Below are 19,988 nucleotides of genomic sequence, written 5' to 3'. Positions count from 1 at the left end.
TTAGTTTCTCGTGGAAGTCTTCACGTATCGAACTTGAACGTAGCCATGCTAGTGTGCGGGCTGCAATGGCTGTTGCAGATGCCCCGGATGATGTTTCATGTGCTTCGTAGATTGACGCCAAGAGGTGTGGAGAACATTCCTCTATGTCATGAAGAAGCTGAGGTATCTGTTCCGTCATTGAGGAATGAGTACCTTTCATAGCTTGCATACACTCATCGAGGTATTGCACCATGTAGAACTGATGTTGCATAATTCTTGCAGTTAACATCGAGTTATAGAATGTCCTCCTTCCAAACTCATCTAAATATTTGTTGTCTTTCCCCGGTGGGAAAGTGGTATGCAACTTTGTTTTCCTGAATCTTTGCATCGCCGACTCTACTACAATTGATGTATGATGCAATTGTGGTAGAGTGTATAGTGACGTTTTCTTCATACAAATTTTACGTCTGTTTCCTGGAAATGGCTGTTATTGTATAAGGGGCCTCCCAGGATTTTGCAAGACTGAATGCAGGATATCTTGTGGTGGAAGAGATGTTGGTTCCACCTGAGTATCAAATTTATAGAAGACCAATTTTGGGTACGTAAGGTTTTCAGGAGGGGAATACGGCTCCCGTATGTGGTCTTGCAGATCTGAGAGACATCCCACTGATGATGGTGGGGATGTTTGTATTGAAGGAGAATCCAAAGATGTCTCCTGGACATGAGTTGGTGAGGCTGGTTGGTTTAACATGGGAGATGTCGGTGCCAACTGCTGTTTAGTAGCAATATTAGTCACTGAAATGATGATGGAAGCGTCTCGTAAAAGCCTGTTAAAGATTGAGACAGTTGGAAAAATGCTTCTCTTGTATGAAAGGGCATTACCATACGACTGTCTTGTTGTTGTGCGATACCTGTTTGAGGTGAAGTTGTAGGAACTTCACTGTGTCCTTGTAGTCTATTGTCTGAAGTATTCCTTTAAAAGGTTCCGAATCTGAAGAAGTGTTCGAGGAAGAATTTTTCACTACTTTACTTTTTTTTTTTTTTGCAGGTATTAGTTTTACGAGATGATATAGAAGTCGAAGGACTTATCTCCCATGTAGCACTCCTCTTTGGTAATTTAGTACGGTGGGAGTGACTTGAATACTTATGATAGTCATCAGATGCTGTATCAGTATTTGTGACTCCAGTCTCTGGAAAAGAGCTGTGTGAAGGGTATCGTTTCCGCTTCAAGCTCATCTTTAATTTTCCAGTTGAATAATTATGGTTTCCACGCGCAGATTGTGGTCTATGCGCTGAGTTAGATTTATGCGCGTATATATGCTTATGCGTGGATGTAGAGTTATGCGCGGGTATGCGCGATGATGGACTTATGCGCACTTGTATATCTGTGCATGGAATTAGATTTCTGCGCAGTTATAGTTGTATGCGCATATCTTCTTGATGCAGCGCGCACATGGGTTATCGGCGCCGATGTGTTCGGCGCCGTGCGCATAAGCCTCTTTGTAGGCGGCGCCGTGCGCATAAACCTCTTTGTATTCGGCGCCGTATGCGCTGGTTCTTCCGGCGCTGTACGCGCAGGTTCTTCCAGCGCCGTACGCACAGGTTCTTCCGGCGCCGTACGTTCCTCTGCGCCATGCGCGCCGGAAGTTCTAGGCTGCGCGCAGACTCCATCCTCGGCACCGGAATGTCAGTCTGCGTGGACTGCGCCATAGGCGCATAAGTCATCGGCGCCAAGGATTCCACCTCCGATGAGGTATGTTGCGGCTCTATAGGCACTGGGGATTTTGAAGAACCCACTGGCCTTTGTTTTTTGCCTTTCCCTTACCTCCTAGAGTGGAGGACTTAGGATCCGACTGCAAAGTTTCCTTTCCCCGATGGAGCCGATGAAGTTAGGGGGCCAGGCGATGTCCTGAAGCCTGTAGGCCCCCTGTTTTAATACTCTAAATGACATCTTAGAGCAAAACTTACAATTGTCTCGATGGTGACTTGGTCCGAGACATTTATAATAGCGGTCGTGTCCGTCCTTGACCGATTTTAATTTTCAACAGTGACAGGGTTGAACCCCGGTTTTGATACTTTAATTCTGTTTTTGTTGTTTTTTTTAAACTGAGGAGAGATCAGCTCCGCGTGCGATCCCGCTCGCGGAAAAAACAGACTGAGGAGATTCCGTTACTTTCCTGCGCGGGAACACACGCGCAGCCGCAGAGAGCAAAGCTCTGTTCTCTGCTTTGACAAGCTCCGCCTCCCGGGCCTGATTGACAGATCCCATGACAGCATGGCTAATTCAGCCCTGCTATCGACGGGAAAAAGATATTACGCTTTGTTCACAGTTTTACATAATGCAAAGACTCAGGTAATAACATTGGAACGCATGACAAAGTATGAACTCCTTTTATAATCAAGGAATATTATCTTTCATCACTGTTCTGCTCTCTCCCCTGCTACCTTGTTATTAGAAATAATTGATTTAGAGATTCCAAGCCATGATTATGCAGTACTAATGGAATATGAATTGCAGCCCCGGGAAGGCTTAAAAAAAAAAATCCCTCTTTCTAATGCTGACGCAGTTTATTTTGTAGATAGCTCTGCTCTCCATGATGATACAGGCTCGCTGCAGATTGGATGTGCTGTATGTATCCAGTGAGAAGTACTGGAAGCTGGACCTCTCACCAGAGGAAAGGGATTATGTCTCATTTATGGGGCATTATGGAAAAAGAGAGGATTTTTAACAGCAAATGGAGAAATGATTAGGGATGGGTCCTTTGTTAAAGTTTTGCTAGAAGCTATCTTGTTGCCTCTTGAGCTGGCAGTAGTTAAATGTGCAGGGCATAGCAAGGAAGATTCAACTGTAACCAAAAAGAATAACTTGGCAAGATAAAACAGCCAAGCATGCAGCTCTGACTAACAATACTGTGGGAATTGCAGGATGCCCTTTACTAAAACACATAGAGAAAACAAAGACTTTAATATTAAAAACATTTTGATTCAGTGGCAGGCACAAGATAAGGATTATTGGAAGTTGTGGGCAAAAGGAGGGGCCACTATCCAAAATCAGGAACAAGATCAAATATGATTCGGCCCAAATGATGAAGTAGTGGCCCCCCCGACATATACTGCCCCATATTTTACTTTCTCTTCATCAGGCATCTCATGCAGCTCCTGCATCATTAGTGATTATGTTCTTTCACCACTGGTGGGGGATGGTTTTAGCAGTCAGAGCCCTGGCTACTACCATATGTTCTCAGTGTATGCAATGTAATTTGTACAAAGCCTCCAAGGGTTTGGTCATTACTCCTGTGCACCTAAAGCGCCCCTGGGTCCTTTCTTGCAAATCCAGGTTGATTTTATCGAATTGTCTTACACGTATGTACTAACAACGATTTGCAGCTTCTCAGAATGAGAAGCTTTTCCAGTAATAAAGGCAGATGCAATCTCTGTAGCTAAGATTTTACTGAAAGAATTTATTCCAAGATATGGAATCCCAGAATCAATTGATAGTGATCAGGGGACACACTTTGTGAATGACATAGTTGTGTCATTAAGTAAGACATTAGGAATCTCTCTAAAGTTTCACACCCCTTACAGACCTCAAGCCTCTGCCCTTATAGAAAACTTCAAAGGCAGGCTAAAAACCAAGCTGGGCATTATCATGGCTGCAGCACACTTAACCTGGCTACGAGCTCTCCCTTTAGCTCTAATGACTTTGCAGGCATCACCCCATTCCAAGACATGGCTTACCCCATTTGAGATAGTCACTAGGTGACCAATGGCTATTGGTCTAATGCCAAAACCCTCCACTGCTCTCAATTTTTCACAAGAGGTATATCTTAACCATTATTTGTTTATGTTGCAGAAAGTTTTGACTTCACACTGGCAGAAAGTGTAAGCATCTTTTCCTCCAGTGTACCCTGTGTCCACTGAGAGTGTGCAACCAGGTGATTTTGTTTTTCTAAGGATTTTCCAACAGAAGAACTCCTTGGCCCCCAGGTGGAAGGGACCCTATCTGGTACTTTTTAACTCACATTCTGCAGTAAAATTAGAAGGACACCCTACTCGGGTACACCTTTCTCACTGTGAAAAATGGCTTACAGTACTACAACAGCAGAAAGCTCCGGGAAATAGAACTCTCTCACGAGGCTACTGGAACGGATATGACCCTGCTTTTGCTTCTCTGGGCAAACTGTACCGATATGATGACCATCACCTACAAAAGAGTTACTATTGTGTGGTGAAATATCGTCTGTCTGTCTGCACGATGGGACTTTGTGCATGAATATTTTGACCATGAACTAAACATGACTGTTCACCTGTATAAGATTTACAACAAGGTGGTGGCTCTCCCCGGGGGCACATCCTTCATACTGCGGGGACTATAAGCATAAATGCCCCAGGTATCCTCCATGCTTTAAAAAAACTCTACCTCGTTGTGACCGCAGCAAGAGCAGCCAGTCAGTCTATGCGATTCGCCAACTGTGCCCTATGGAAGCTTAGAAAATGATTCAGGGAACCTGCCCTACTGGTTATGGACGCAACCTCAGGTGTACTGGGAACTATACTCATGATGAGTACACCCCTTCCGCCCATGTTTCTGCTTGCCAAGGCTTATATTGAAGAGCAAGGCTGCTCTGTGTTGGGCCTTCCTGTTGTAACCAGAAGGAACATATCAAAAATCTACTTCACCACCTCTGAGGTAAAAGTGAATGACAGAAGACTATCAGTTTATAATACCTCAGGACTATGGTTCTTTGCACCATGGGGAGCAGTAAAGACTATTTCCTTCAATACTACTGCTCAGTTTTTCTTTGGATACATTGTACCATTGTTTTCTTTCAACAAACATTGTCAGAACTGATTTGCCCAGGTCACCTATTCGATTTCCAGATGGATTGTGATCCTTTCATCGTATTTTGAGGACTGTTTTTCCTGGTTTAAGAGTTTTTGAACTTGAAAGTGCTTTAAAAAATCTTTCTGCCACTGTGAAAATCACAATGAACAAGACAATAGAGATTATGGGACTAATGCAATTAGAGATCAAGTCTCTTAAAGAAGTAGTTTTAGATAATCGTATGGTACTAGACATGTTACTTGTTGACAAAGGAGGGGTTTGTCAATTTATTAAATTCTTCTTGTTGTTCCTATATTAATAATGATGGTAGTATGGGTCCTCTCTTTGTAAAACATTCATTCTAACTTTTCTGGCACCCTTTGTAAAATCTAAAACTTTAACCTATCCTCAGGAAGTCTCTGTGGTTTTGATCTAGACTCATGACTAGTATTTCAAGTATCTCACCAAATAAACTTTCTTTGCAAGATATTTTGCAGAGATGCAGTTTTGAATAAAAACCAGCAGTCTAATCCTTGAGTCATAGAAGCCTTCTAGCTCCTAACATTCTGCTAATCTTGAAGAACTAACAAATTCATCCTACCTTGGTACTGAAGTGAGACCCAAAATACTCCAGAGACTCGGAAGGCAAGAGATTGCTCTTTGAATAATTCACTACCTAGCCTAGGTCTTCCAAGACCTAAACCACTCTAGCTGAAGCCACCTGGCCCTCCTGCAATGATTTGGTTCATGAGCCAATAGGCTGGGTGCAACATAATACCTCTTTGCACAAGGAGACTGCAACTTCCACCATCATACTGGTAAAAGACTTGGTGCAGTGGCAAGACCAAAAGGAAGGGTGTGAGGCTGAAAAGGTAGATATTCAAAAGCTATTTAGATGGATAACTGAAAATGTATCCATCTAAATGGCTTAGCTGCAATATTCGGTGACTTATCTGGCTAAATTCTTGCCAGATAACTCTTTATCTGGCTAGAATATAGACAAATATGTAGAGGCATTCCTGGATGGTGTTCTGGGGAGGAGCGGAGTTTCTCTTTTCTAAGCAGCTTAATTACTCAAGAATCCTTTCCTGCAGACAGTCCAAAGAACTCTCAGGCTCTGACTCCCCTGCCAAGTCTCAGGGGCAATTGCAGAGGGGAATCCCCTGGGATACTTTCTGAACTACCTTGCAGAGATGCACAGGGCATGGGAAAGGCAGGAGGGTTCTAGCAGAAGGCTATCCAAAAACCCAGAGAGAACAAAGTAAAGGACTGAGAGCCAATCCCCTGAGCCCCCACCCTTACAAGGACTACAACTGGGAAGCCAATGGGAGATCCAAGGTGGCAGAATTTCCTGCCAAATTGACAGTATCCATGGCTGCTCTCCAATCTCATCTGAATTTCACTTGACCCTGGGATGAAGGTCCCATCACAAGAAGGACAAAATGAACCTGCTGCAACACAGACTGTCAACTCCCCGTATTCCCTTCAGTGTCTCCCTCTGTCAGACATGTCTGACAGCAAATACAATTCCCAACCACCACAGGTTCCCAGGCTGAAGATAACTTACCTCGCCGCAGCTCCTGATCTGAAACAGGAACGGTCCCAGATACACCCAGGAAGCTTTTCTGTAAATGGCAGCCCTCCTCCAAGGGAACCACTAAAATTACACAGCCACAGTACTCTCTGCTTGGGGCCAAACCAGCTGCTGCTAGTTTTTCTTCCTTTTTTTTCAAACTTTATTCAGCCACCAGCTACTTCCCCAAATTAAGCCTCAAGTTGGGTGTGGGGTGTAGAGAATAAAGAAAAGGATGGGGCAGAAGAGAAAGGAGGGCCACTGAACCTTTCAAGAGCCCTAAAACCCCCAATGCTCAATCAGGATCAAAAGATACCTGACAGCACCAGGACAAAACTCAACCAGAAAAACTTCTGAAATCCCAATTCAAGTCTGCTCTGCCAGGGAACAAAAGACTTATAGTCCCCCAAAGAAGAAGAATTATGTTCTGCTTGAAGACAGCCCAAACAGACAGCTGATCTTGCTCAACCAAGTCAGGTACCAAACTCCAGGAGCTCTACTGCTGTATCAATCTAGACACCTTCCACCACCTGCTGGAGACAAATAATATTGGCAAGTAGCTATGCCGTACTAATAATAGTACCAATGGTTGTGTCATTGGAAGGTGTGTTCTTTCTCCGGTATAAACCCATGCATCTGGATTGGATGATAAGGAAGTCTACTTTGAAAATTATCCCACCAAATTTACCTGCAAACAATTATACCTGTTTTTATATGCATGAAACATTTTGGGGGAAGTTTATGCTCATGCTGTTGGTAATCCAAAAGTATGCAGGGAAATCAAAGCCCCTCTTCAACTCCAGCCCCAAGAATACCTCCACATAGACCACGTGAACTTATGCTCCAATAGGACATACTTATCTAAGTTTACTGGCATATCAGGCAGGTAATGTAAAAAGTTATTTCTGTGGGTAAAACAATGATATTCATTGTGGATTTCTTGAAAACCAGATGGGTTAAGAGTCCCTGAGGACAGCTTTAGGAAGTAATGATACAGAAAATACATACTAGAAGGGGTTTCTTACCTTTATCAAGGTTACTGCCAACAGCACCTGGACCTTCTGAACGAAATCTCTTTGCAAACTCTACCAGCGTTGCTTGATAGTCGTTGATTTGGTCTTTGGTAATCTATGGGAAACATGATTTTTATTAAAAGTTTTCTTTTTTAAACTACAATATAAAGCATCCTTTCAAACTAGATGGACTGAATGGCTATTATGTTGAAAAACTGGGGTACATGACACTATTTTACAATGCCATAAAATCTTTGAGACAAAGCACAATCAGGAAGAATTTTGGAATTAGAGGCAGACACAAGGAAGTGAACTAAAAATTTCTGACTTGGTAGCCTCAACTATGAAGGAAAACATCTTTTGCATTATGGTAAATGCTCACCATCCGTAGGTATACAGATCTATGTAATAATGTTTAAGGCACCTAAACCAAAAATGTTAAGCTGGGTAAGTCTTATTAAAATGCTGCTTTAAAAATGTATGATAAATAGATTACCTGGGTAAACTTCTTTTTGACACCTCCAAGAGAATGATCAAAATCTCTAGATTCATCACAGAGTTTTTCCCATATATACTGGATATTGTGGGCCAATTCTCGCTCTTCGTTAGTAAACTAAATAAAAATTATTAATTAATTCCATATCAGTACTGTTGTAATATATATATTTGCTACTATAGAGCTACTATGGAATTCATTCTCTTACAATGCAGGCGATTATAACATTCATAAATGAAGTAGGCACCAAGGAGGTCATGTGAATCTCAAGTTCTTAATTTTGCTCGATAATCAATATAGTAGGAAATTTTAAAATGTTTGTTTACTGATTTAATTAATCACTTTACTACAAGTAAACAAAGCAATAAAAAAAATAAAAATATATAATAAAACCATAAATAAGTAAACATATGATAAAACAAAAAAACCATAAGCAGCATGTAAATCTTCATTTTAAAAAAATTAAATTAAGGTCAAAAATAAAAACTTAATCTACTAGATAAGGGAGCCCTGACCAACGTGCCGCAAATGCGCAGTAGAGAGCACCTCTACCGCGCATGCGCGGGCACGTCGGTCAGAGCTGAGCGTGCCCGAAAAATAAAAATGGCGCTGAGTCCAGGAGCAGCGGCGGAGGCTAGGAGCAGGAGCGGCGGCAGCGAAGACAACGACGACGACGAGCAGGAGCGGTGGTAGCGAGGAGTGGGAGTAGCAGTACCGGCGGCGACAAGCAGGAGCGGCGGCGGCGGCGATGAGCGCGAAAGAGGGACACCCCACGTCTGCCGGTTATGGATGAGCTGAAAGGGGAGGGGATTGAGAGAGGAGGAGAGAGGAGGAGAGAGTGAGCTGAGGGGAGGGAGGAGAGGGAGGGGGGAGAGGGAGGAGAGAGTGAGGAGAGGGAGAGGGGAGAGAGGAGGGAGGAGGAGAGAGTGGGGAGAGAGTGAGAGGAGAGAGTGGGGAGAGGAGTGTAGGGGAGAGAGTGAGGTGGAGGGAGGGAGAGGGTGAGCGGAGGAGAGTGAGGTGAGAGGAGGGAGGAGAGGGTGAGCCGAGGAGAGAGTGAGGGGAGGAGAGGGTGAGCGGAGGAGAGGGGAGGGGAGGAGAGGGTGAGCGGAGTGAGGTGAGGAGAGGGAGGGAGTGGGGAAGGAAATGGACCGAAACATTTTTTTAAATGTTGCCCGTTGTTACGGGCTTACGGCTAGTAAGTCCATAAAAGAAAACCAAAAGTAATTTATGTACATAAAAAGTATTTTACCCATGCAAAATTAAGCTGGTTACTTTTTACTGCTATTTTCCCTGGATAGCAGGTAAGTCAGTCAGACCTGTGGGTGACATCATCCAATGGCACTAAGGACAAGAGTACCACAACTCTGAGTAAAAACTTTTAAGCTCTTCTGACCACGTGTAGTGAACTATACATACCCAGTGGCCATGTAAAATCCCTTAAGTCATATATTATAGCTAATAAAAGTAACAATGAACTAAAGTTTTGATAATTCCAAGGGGAAATGGTAGGGTATGTGTAACCGATCTGTCCTCTGTCCACGGAGAGCACGAGTTAGAGGTAAGTGCCTTAAAGTTACCTGGGTAAATCTAGTTTAAAAAAATACCTTTCCTAAAACTACCTGAATAACTTTATCCGGGTAGCTTTTTCCCAGTATATTCAGAGAAACACTTATCCAAGTATATTCTGTTGAGGATCCTGATAAAGTTATCCAAGTAAATTTATCATGATAACTTTCCCGCTTGCTGGATTACTCAATATTGACCTCTCATCTTTTAGGAATACTAAAATAAAACTTAGATCAAAAACATTAATGAATTGCATCTGTGTACAAATACCTATGTTATGGGATTCTAGAACCCATAAAGAATGCCCCTTTATTCGGGGAAGGTTTAGGAAAATTAAAGTAAAAGTAAGAATTTATCCTTTTCTCCAACCAAAATCTAGACATAGAGGGAGCAATAATCAAACTTCCCGCATTAGTGCTAATGCGGAAGAGGACCCTTAGGCTAAGGTGGAGTTGGCGCAACCTGCAGGGCTCCTCCCTGCAGGTCCCCATCATTGGCAGACAGAGCTGGCAGGAGCAGAGGCCCAGCTGGAGCTTCACCAATACCAGTCCTCATTCCCCTTAGGTTGAGCCCTTGGGTGCCGAGGCCGGCTTGACTTAGGCGTGGGCCTCTGTGAAAGTGAAGATCCGAAGCTTGGTAGAAGAGGCAGGCTAGCACAGTGGGAAGCACAGTCAGGTCAGACCACAATCAGAAAAGGCGACAGGCAGCACAGTCTGGACAAGGCTGGGGTCAGAGGCAGGCAGAGTTCAATCAAAGATGAGGTACAGGCTGTGGTCAGTGGCAGGCAGAGGTCAAGCAGGATCGGGGTCCAGTCCAAAGTCAAAGCCAAAAGATCAATCAAAGGAAAATGACAAAGAAGAGGAAGATGAGGGACCACAGGAACTCGAGGGGATGCTGAAGACAGATGAGAGGAAGACTGACCACAGATAAGAAGCTCCAGAGACAAACCAGACTGCCAGGGAGCCAAGGACAGAAAACAAAACTTAGGAACACCACAGCAGAGACAGGAACCAAGAAGCAGGATGCAGGAATCCAGAACGCAGGCAAAGCAACAAGAGGAGTCGACCTATTGCCAAGGCACTGGAGGGGCATCTGAAGCAGCTTTATATAGGAGCCAGACTGTGATGTCATCAAAAGGCGCCACCTAGCCATTTCTGCCACTGGCCCTTTAAATGTGTGGGCCCACAATTCACCGAACGCGGCAGTTGCAAATTCCATGAATATGTTTTACCAATAGAGTTTGCTCAGGAACCAAAGAGAAATTATGTCTTGCCTATTAATTTCCTTTCCTTTACTTCTGCTATACCAGTCCAGAACCTATGGGTTTATCCTCCCCATCCAGCCAAATGGACGCAGAGTTCTAAACTTTTTTTTTTTAAACGACATCAGTAGAACATAAACACAGATTAGAACCAACTCAGCCAGTTTACTACTGTTAAAGCCAAAAAATTAACAATTAAAATATATTAGAAAAATACTTAAATAACAAAACTCTAAATATTAAATCTGAAACACCACAGCCTAAAAGCTGAATCTAAGCAGAATTAAAATGAACTGAAATACAATTCACATTAATTCCCAAAGCTAAACAATAACGACCGAATTTTATATCGGCCACACACAAATAAATTGCCACTTATGAGTGTGGCTGAGCCCTGTGTGCACTGCGAGCATTTTCAAAAGGGCCCAGCCATGCGCATAAGTGGCAATATGTGCACAAGTGCTGGGTCCTGAGAAAGGGGCGGGGAGTGGTGGGATGGAGGCTGGCTGGACAGCAGCCATTAGCCACTGTCCCGGGAAAGTGCGTGCTGGCATCTGGCCGGCGTGCATAAATTACTTCTCCTCCCGAGTGTTCTGTTAGGGAGGCCTTAGGAGGCCTTGCATTCTGTTCTGGGTGTGCTAGGAGAGTGGTCCCATCTTGAGGGGATTGTGTGCCCTTTGGCCTCGGCACAATCCCAGAGGACTCCAAGACAACACCGAGAATAGGCGAGACGTGTCCAAGCATGGGTGAGGGCAAAGTCTGACCCTCTGCCAGACCTGCATGCTTCTGGAAGGCCAACAACGCAATGTTGGTATTTGAACAGTCCTCCGACCATTCCCAGCCCTTTCGGACCTGCGGCTAGGTATCAGCAAGAAGCAGCAGGCCGGACTGAGGACGAGGGCAAACAAAGGCCTTGTAACATAGAAGACTCTAGACAAGATGAGGAGCTTGGAAGACTCTGGACAAGACGAGGAGCTTGGAAGGTTCAGGTATTGGCACCGTCTCTCAGGGCGCCCTACACAGCCCACCGACACAGGCGGACCGATGGGCTGGTCACGGACCACTCTGTCCCACGGCGCGCCCTACACAACCTGGAGAGGCTGGTCATGGACCACGCAGAGAGTAGGACAAGCGCAGGAAGGGAATCCAGCCGAGACAAAACTCCAATGACAAGAACAGGAACAGACGAGATGGATTTACCCCAACAAGATGTCATCTGGTGAATCAAGGGAGCTGGAGAGTCAAGAGGACTCAGCACAAGTGAAGGCAGAGCAGAACCTCGGAACATCAGGAAACGGAACATCAAGAAATGGAACATCAGGAAATGGAACATCAGGAGTCTGGAACTGGAACAAGCAATGGAGAGACGAAACCTCGGAACGTAAAGACATGGACCATCAGGAAGGCACGAAGACTCAGGAAGCAACGAAGACTCAGGACATGGAGCTCCAACGAAGAACAAGGAACAAAGACCTGACGGAGCCCTGGAAGGTGAGACTTCCAGGAGCAGGGAACTCTGATGCAAGGCAAAGGCTGAAGTGAAGAAGCCCTTTTATAGGGCTAACTAGAAAGATGCCCCAGATGACGTCATCTTAGAGAGGCAGGCAGAAGCAGGAAGAGCCTAATGGCGGCGTCCCTGCCGCAAGGGAGAGCTCATGGGTGGCCCCAAGCCGCAGGACAGGCCCAGCAGTGGCGGCTCCATGCCGCTCGCGGCAGAAGGCAGACTCGCGGCTCTCTGCCGCCAAAAAGGAACAAGTCCATGGCAGTCCGGACAAGTGCAGCACGGCGGCAGAGGCGGCCTCCAGGCCTTCAGGCCGTTCAAGAAGGGAAACAGCGGCACTTCAGACCGTGGAGGAGCGGCGGACCCAGCAGCGCCCTGCCGTGGGACAAGGCAGAAGTCAGGTGGCGTGGCCTCAGCGGCTTCCCGGCCGCATCGGGGAACAAGCAGCACAGGAGGTAAGAGGCCTGCTCACGGGGGAAACTAGGCGGGCAGGAATCATTACACCAAGGAGCAGCAAGTAATAAAATAAAAAAATTCTGGCAAGGTAGGTTAGCTTTAGGGGGTGGGGAGGAGAGGGGAAGGGGAAGGAAGGTTAAGCAGGGGGTTAGAGAACTGGGGAAGGCCAGATTGTGTCGCCATGCAGAAATTTCAAAAATTCACTCCCCCTTGGACGCACGCACATATGTTTGAAAATCTACCCCTAAGTCTGAAATATCTTAAAATAACAATGAGTAAAAACATTTAGCAAGCATTGGGTGCAAGGGGAGTGCAAAGGGAGAGAGGGTGGAGGGGAAAGAGGATAGTAAGAGGAAAGGGAAGGGCCAGAGGAGGTGGAGGAAGAGGGTGGGAGAATAAGGAATTGAAGGGTGCTGGGCAGGTGAGGAGCAGTGAGGGAAAGGGGAGTGTAATGGAAGAATGAGGGGAGAGGGGGGATGCAGGGGCAGACCAGCGTGTGATAGAATGGGAAGGGGCTGCAGGAGAGGACCTGTGGAAGAAAAGAGGAACACTGGTAGAATGAGAGATGAGGAGCAGCAGTGGGAACGTGGGTGGGGGTTGGGGAGATGGGGCAGCAGAAGAGTAAGAGGGGGGGAGCTGGAGGAGGGAGCATTAGGTGCAAGGGGAGTGAAGATTGTTGACTCCGACGGTCTCCGGAGTCCTCGAGGGTAAGGCCGGGGACGTAAACGTCCATCTCGCTCTGAAACCCGGTATGGTGGCACAGGTACAGAGGAGACAGGCCAGGCGTGAGTGGCGTTTAGACTGCTAAGTGTAACAGATGGCCATAGTCCCACACCACTTGACGGTGGGGCACGCCAGGAACAGAGGAGCCCTAACGGAACTCATGTTCCCTTCCCTCGTCACAGCGGCTCGATGTGTCGTGACGCCAATGCAGAAGCCGTCGGACCTGGATCCGGAAGTTCTGGATCACCAAGGACTGCCAAAACTGTAGGAACAGTGCTGGTGGCAGTGGTGATGTCGCTCTGCCCGAGCGTTGTCCAGCCTGGAGAAGGATGGCACCGATGTGCTGGATGGCGTCAGCGGCAGACGATCACGATGTCGGCGATGATGGGTGCCACGGTGCTCGGCCCGGTCTTTCCCCAGCGCCGAGATGGAAGCCCTCGTCGTCCTGGAAGGCGATCGATGACGAACTGTCAGCATGCCTGCTCTGCTCCTGACACAATGGAGTGTCTTAAGCTAATACGGGGCTTAAAAAAGAACCCAAAGCGTGGAGCAATGTGAGGAGGCGAGGGTATTATGTGGCGGTGCTATGTCGGTATTGACGATATTGAAGGCAACCTAAGGGGCTTCGAGGATATCATCAAAATGGGTATGAAAAATCGTCGATGACTGGCCAGGAGAATGATGACAGTGACGGGCACTGACAGCACTGGCATAGGTATCTTTGAAACGATGTGGAATCGAATAATCGAAAAACATTGCCGTTATTGAAAAAGATACCGGCATCGACTGAGTCGAAGTCGAATCAATAGGGCGTCAAGGACACCGAAGGAAAACGGAGGTGTCGAGGGCATCGATGCATGGAGGCGGGCATTTATGCCGTTTGTGGCATGGCCACGGGCATCAACTTTATGGCCACAGACGTTGACGGTATCGATTTGGACAGACTCAGATTTCCAAGTGTACATGGCATCGGTGCCCCAGACACGTGTGTCGGTGGCATCGATATGGACACGTATGGAATCGATGGCATGGATCTCCCCAGTCGATGAATTCCATCCCGGCATCAACGCCAGTCCTGGAATCGGCATGGGCATCGATGCCAGCCATAAGGCTGGCATTGGCATCAACGCCCATCCATGGAATCGAGCCAGCATGGATACCCACCGATGGGACCCACCTGGGCATCGAATTTCACCGATGGGAGCAGCCTGGCATCGACTGCCCTCGATGGATGCATTCTAACATAGATGCCCATGGATGAAACACCTGGGCATCGGTGTCCATCGATGCAAAAGGACCTGGCACCGATGCCACCGACGGACAAGCCATCCGGCACCGATGCCATCGACGGACAAATCATCCGGCACCGATGTCCATCGATGGACAAGCCATCCGGCACCGATGTCCATCGATGGGGACCATCCGGCACTGATGTCCACTGATGGGGACCATCCGGCATCGATGCCCACCGACGAAATCGATGTGGCACCGATGCCCACCGACGGAAAAGGGCCGGACATCGGTGGGGAGGATGGGGCATCGATGGCATCCCCAAAAAGGGGGTGGCATCGATGAAGTGACCCTGGGATCGTTAAAAAGTGTCTCGGGCAATGGTGGCGGCGATCCGAGTATGCATGGCAGTGACTAACAGCGTGTGCGTCAATGGCATGCATCCGGGTAGGGACGGCACCGAGGAAGCCCAAGGGAAAAAAACAGTGCGTAGGAGGAAAAAAGCCTGGTAGCACTGAAAAGCAAAAAACATGGATAAAGGCCATCAGGGCACCGTGGGGGGAGGGGCGCTGATGACATATAAAAGCCCAGGGCGGTTTAGGAGGGTACCGGTGTAGTGATAGGTATCGACTGCGTGAGGGTACCAGGGAACGAAGGACTTGAAGCTACAGAGGTCCTAAAGTTAAGGAAAAATCCCTACCCCACTAGCATAAGCAAGCAGAGTGTCACAGAGACACTCGCAAGCTGTTTAAAGTTAACTGAAAAATGGGGGAAGGGAAGGCTTCAGTCAGTTAACAGCCTTAAGATAGTGACAGGAACCGACCGAAAAAATAAGAATTAGTACTCACCGAGCGTCGTAAAAACGTACGCGGAGGGAGACCTGTGCAGGGAAAAGGAAAATTAGTTTCTTACCTGATAATTTTCGTTCCTGTAGTACCAAGGATCAGTCCAGGACACCTGGGTTGTGACTCCGCACCAGTAGATGGAGACAGACTAAAACTTGTGGGCGGAGCATATATGCCCCTGTGCCAGTCACAGCCCCTCAGTCATACGTAATGTCAAAGTAGACAAAAGCCAAAAAGGCAACCATAACTAACCATACAAACTTGGTAGGGAAACGAAAGAAATCCAACACCCCTACCGAAACCAGACTCCCAAACCGGGAGAGCAACTCAAGAAGGGTCAGCGTAGACTCCCAAACCGGGAGAGCAACTCAAGAAGGGTCAGCGTAGTGAAAGAAACAATAAAGAGCGGACTCTCCATTACTATAGCGCAGCACTGTGGGCGGGATCCTGGACTGATCCTTGGTACTACAGGAACGAAAATTATCAGGTAAGAAACTAATTTTCCTTTCCCTGTACGTACCAGGATCAGTCCAGGACACCTGGGATGTACCAGAGCCAACTTACCGAGGGTGGGAAGCAGAGAGTCCCGCTCGGAGTACCCTCTCTCCAAAACCCCCAGCTTCAGTAGCCTGAACATCCAACCGGTAATGTTTAAAGAAGGTATGCAACGACTTCCAGGTAGCCGCCCTGCAAATCTCTTGAGGCGACACCTGAGAAGATTCCGCCCAAGACGCAGCGTGAGACCGCGTCGAATGAGCCCGAAGACCCACTGGCGGCGATTTTCCATGCAGAAGATACGCAGAAACCAATGGCTTCCTTGAGCCAACGGGCAATTGTCGTGCGGGACACCGCAGCACCTTTCTTTGGACCCGAAGTCAACACAAACAGATGATCCGTCACCCGATACGGATTAGTAACCTCTAGATAGCGAAGAAGGGACCTCCGCACATCTAGTTTTCCCAAGTCTTTCGTTTTCGGGTCCGAAGACTCCCCAAACATGAAAGCTGGAAGTTCAATCGACTGATTCAAATGGAACGACGACACGACCTTAGGAAGGAAGGAGGGAACCGTCCGCAAGGAAACCCCCGAATCGGAGATGCGCAAGAAGGGCTCCCTACAGAACAACGCCTGTAATTCTGAAACACGACTGGCTGATGCAATCGCCACCAGGAATACGGTCTTCAACGTGAGATCCTTGAGCGTATAACGTTTCAGGGGCTCAAACGGCGCTGAGCATAAGGCTGAGAGTACCCAGTTGAGGTTCCAAGACGGGCAAGGGGCCGCAACGGAGGACGGAGGTGCTTAGCCCCCCTAAGAAAGCGGGAGATATCTGGGTGGAGAGCCAGAGAGACTCCCCGGACCTCACCTCGCAAGCACCCAAGCGCCGCCACTTGGACCCGAAGGGAATTGCACGCTAAACCTTTGGCGAGCCCCGCCTGGAGAAACGCCAAAATATCAGAAAATAGAAGCGGAAGTGGGATTCAGACCCCGCTCCACGCACCATTCCTCAAACACTACCCAGACCCGAACATAAGCCAGGGAAGTAGACTGTTTTCAGGATCTCAGCAACGTAGAGTAACGACCGCATCCGAGTAGCCTTTTCTTTTCAACCGGTACCTCTCAAAGCCATGCCGCGAGACAGAAGTGATCCGCATCCTCCAAACAGACGGGGCCCTGCCGAAGAAAGCCCCGCAAACCCCTGAAGGCGAAGGGGGGCGGCCACCGACAACTGGACTAAGTCCGCAAACCAGGGACGGCGCGGCCACTCCGGCGCCACCATGATCACGTTGGACGGGTGCAAGTCTATGCGCCGCAGAATCTTGCCGATCATGGGCCACGGTGGGAACACATACAGAAGCACATCCGCCGGCCAGGGAAGCACCAACGCGTCGACTCCCTCTGCGCCCCTTTCGCGACGTCGACTGTAAAATCTCGGAGCCTTTGCGCTGTGCCACGTGGCCATCAGATCCATGTGGGGCGTTCCCCAAGTCTTGCAGATGAAGAGAAACGCCTCTTCCGCCAGCTCCACTCTCCGGGATCCAGACGGTGACGGCTGAGAAAATCCGCCTGGACGTTGTCGACTCCTGCAATGTGGGACGCAGCGAGATGGCTGAGATGCCGCTCTGCCCAGAGCATCAAGAGCCACGCCTCCTCCGCCACTAGAGGACTTCTTGCCCCGCCCTGGCGATTGATGTAAGCCACGGTGGTAGCGTTGTCCGACAATACCCCGGACCGCCTGTCCGCATACTAGGGGTAGAAAAGCATGCAGCGCCAGACGGACCGTTCTGGTCTCCAGCCGGTTGATAGACCACCGGGTCTGCGACTCTGACCACAGACCCTGAACCGACTTCCCTTGGCACACTGCCCCCCAGCCGGAAAGACTGGCATCCGTGGTCACCACCGTCCAGTCGGGCAGCAGAATGGACACTCCACAGGAGAGATGCTTGGAATCCCGCCACCAGCTCAGGCTGGCTCGCGCCTGACCCTCGAGAGGGAGAGGTAGATAAAAATCCTTGGAAACCGGTTTCCAGCGGGAAAGCAATGAGGACTGCAGCGGTCGTAGATGAGCGAACGCCCAAGGGGCTAACGCCAGAGTGGATGCCATAGACCCCAGAACCGTCAGGTAATCGCAGACTCGTGGCCGGTGTAGCGACAGAAGACGTAGCACCTGAGACTGCAGATTGCATATCCGTTTCCTGAGAGAGAATCACCTTGCCTCGCTTCGTGTCGAAAAGGGCTCCAAGATACTCCAGGATTGAGAAGGTTCGAGATGACTCTGTTGTAGTTGACCACCCAGCCCAGGGGACTGCAAGAGCTGTACCCCCTGGTCACCGCCTGCCGACACAGACTCTGAGACTTCGCTCGGATTAGCCAATCGTCGAGGTAAGGGTGAACCAGCAGGCCTTCCCGCCGCAACTGCGCCGCCACGACCACCATCACTTTCGTGAATGTCCGAGGCGCTGTCGCTAGGCCGAACGGGAGCGCCCGGAACTGGAAAGTGCCTGCGCAGAATGCAAAACCGCAGGAACCGCTGAAAAGCTAGATGGATGCCTACATGAAGGTATGCTTCTGTGAGGTCTAGGGACGCCAGGAATTCGCCGGGCGCACTGACGCGATCACGGAACGAATGGTTTCCATCTTGAAATGAGGAACCCGAAGGCATCTGATGACTCCCTTCAGATCCAGAATGGGGCGGAAAGAGCCGTCTTTCTTGGTCTAACTCGTAGCCGTGTCTTATTACGTCGAGGACCCACTGATCCGACGTCATGCTGGCCCATTCCTCGAGAAAGAAGGAGAGACGCGCCCCCACGTTTGGGACAACGTGCCGAGGCCACGAGGAGGGATGGGCCGGCCGGACTTCATTGTGAAGGCTTGGCCCCCGCACCCGACGGAGCCCCTCCTTGCCGGCCAAACCGCTTGCCCCGAAAGGACTGCTGCCACTGAGCGTTCGCGAGGAGGACGACCTATATGAGGATCCAGAGGATCTTTGCGGTCTGGACTTCCTGGGCCCCCGGAACCGGGCTCTGCCTGAGAGGAAGATCGCGGACGGGCCCTATCCTCCGGCAGCTTAAACGCTCGATTCTCACCAGGGAAACCAACAAATCATCTAACTCCTTGCCAAATAGCAATTTCCCTTTAAATGGCAATGCCCCGAGGTGAGCCTTGGAAGAGCCATCCGCTGCCCAGTTGCACAGCCAAAGAAGACGACGCGCCGACACCCGCTGCCACCATGGAGTGAGCTGAGGTGCGCTACAGATCATGGAGCGCATCGGCCCCATAGGCAATGGCTGCCTCCAACCTGTCTGCTTGAGAAGCTTCCTCTGCAGAGAGACCTGCATTCGCCTGAAGGACTTGAGCCCAGCGCAGACTAGCCCGCATAGCAAAATTCGTGCACATGGCGGCCCGCACTCCTAGGACAGAGACCTCGAAAATCTTTTTGAGTTGAACCTCCAACTTCCGGTCTTGAATATCCCGGAGGGCTGTCGCTCCGTGACCGGGATGTTAGACCTCTTCGTGACAGCGGACAACCGCCGAATCCACTTTTGGGAGCCGGAGGAGCTCCAGCGCGTCCTCCGGCAAAGGGTAAGGCTTGTCCATGGCCTTGCTGAACCTTCAAATCCAACTCCGGAGTATCCCCATTCCTTGAAGAGGATATCCGTGGACGAAAAATGAAAAGGAAAAGCAACCGCCGGCCCTGTGAGCCCGAGCAGGACAGGATCCATATTTGCCTCCTGGCGGACCACCACCGGAGGGGCATCAATCCGCAGCTCCTGGAGAATGGCCGGGATAAGCGGCGACAGCTCCTCCCTAAGGAACAAACGCACCACCTTGGGGTCATCCCCATTGACGGCCTGTGCTCTTTTCCCCGTAGCGAGCTGCGCGGAGCCATCTGACGCTGCCTTCCCGGCTCCCGGCAGGGTTCTCAGAGGCCTCCGTGTCCGCCTCGGCGGATTCTTCGGACTCCGAGCCCTGCGGCACCCCTCGCGGAATCCGCTTGCTCCGGCCCGCGGCCTGGGCGA

At 49.0% G+C, this 19,988-nt stretch overlaps 1 protein-coding gene across 1 annotated transcript in view; it reads right to left on the bottom strand.

Moving 5' to 3' along the window:
* The window catches only part of DNAH10 (dynein axonemal heavy chain 10), a 952,322-nt gene that overhangs the window by 612,504 nt on the left and 319,830 nt on the right, over positions 1-19,988 (bottom strand). The window contains 2 exon segments of the mRNA XM_029571350.1: positions 7,403-7,505; positions 7,887-8,003. Coding sequence (XP_029427210.1) covers positions 7,403-7,505; positions 7,887-8,003 — 220 coding nt within the window.

This window comes from Rhinatrema bivittatum, chromosome 11 (assembly GCF_901001135.1).
Source record: "Rhinatrema bivittatum chromosome 11, aRhiBiv1.1, whole genome shotgun sequence".
Taxonomy (NCBI): domain Eukaryota; kingdom Metazoa; phylum Chordata; class Amphibia; order Gymnophiona; family Rhinatrematidae; genus Rhinatrema; species Rhinatrema bivittatum.
The sequence above is the reverse complement of the archived record's forward strand: the minus strand, read 5'-3'. Positions and strand labels throughout refer to the sequence as shown.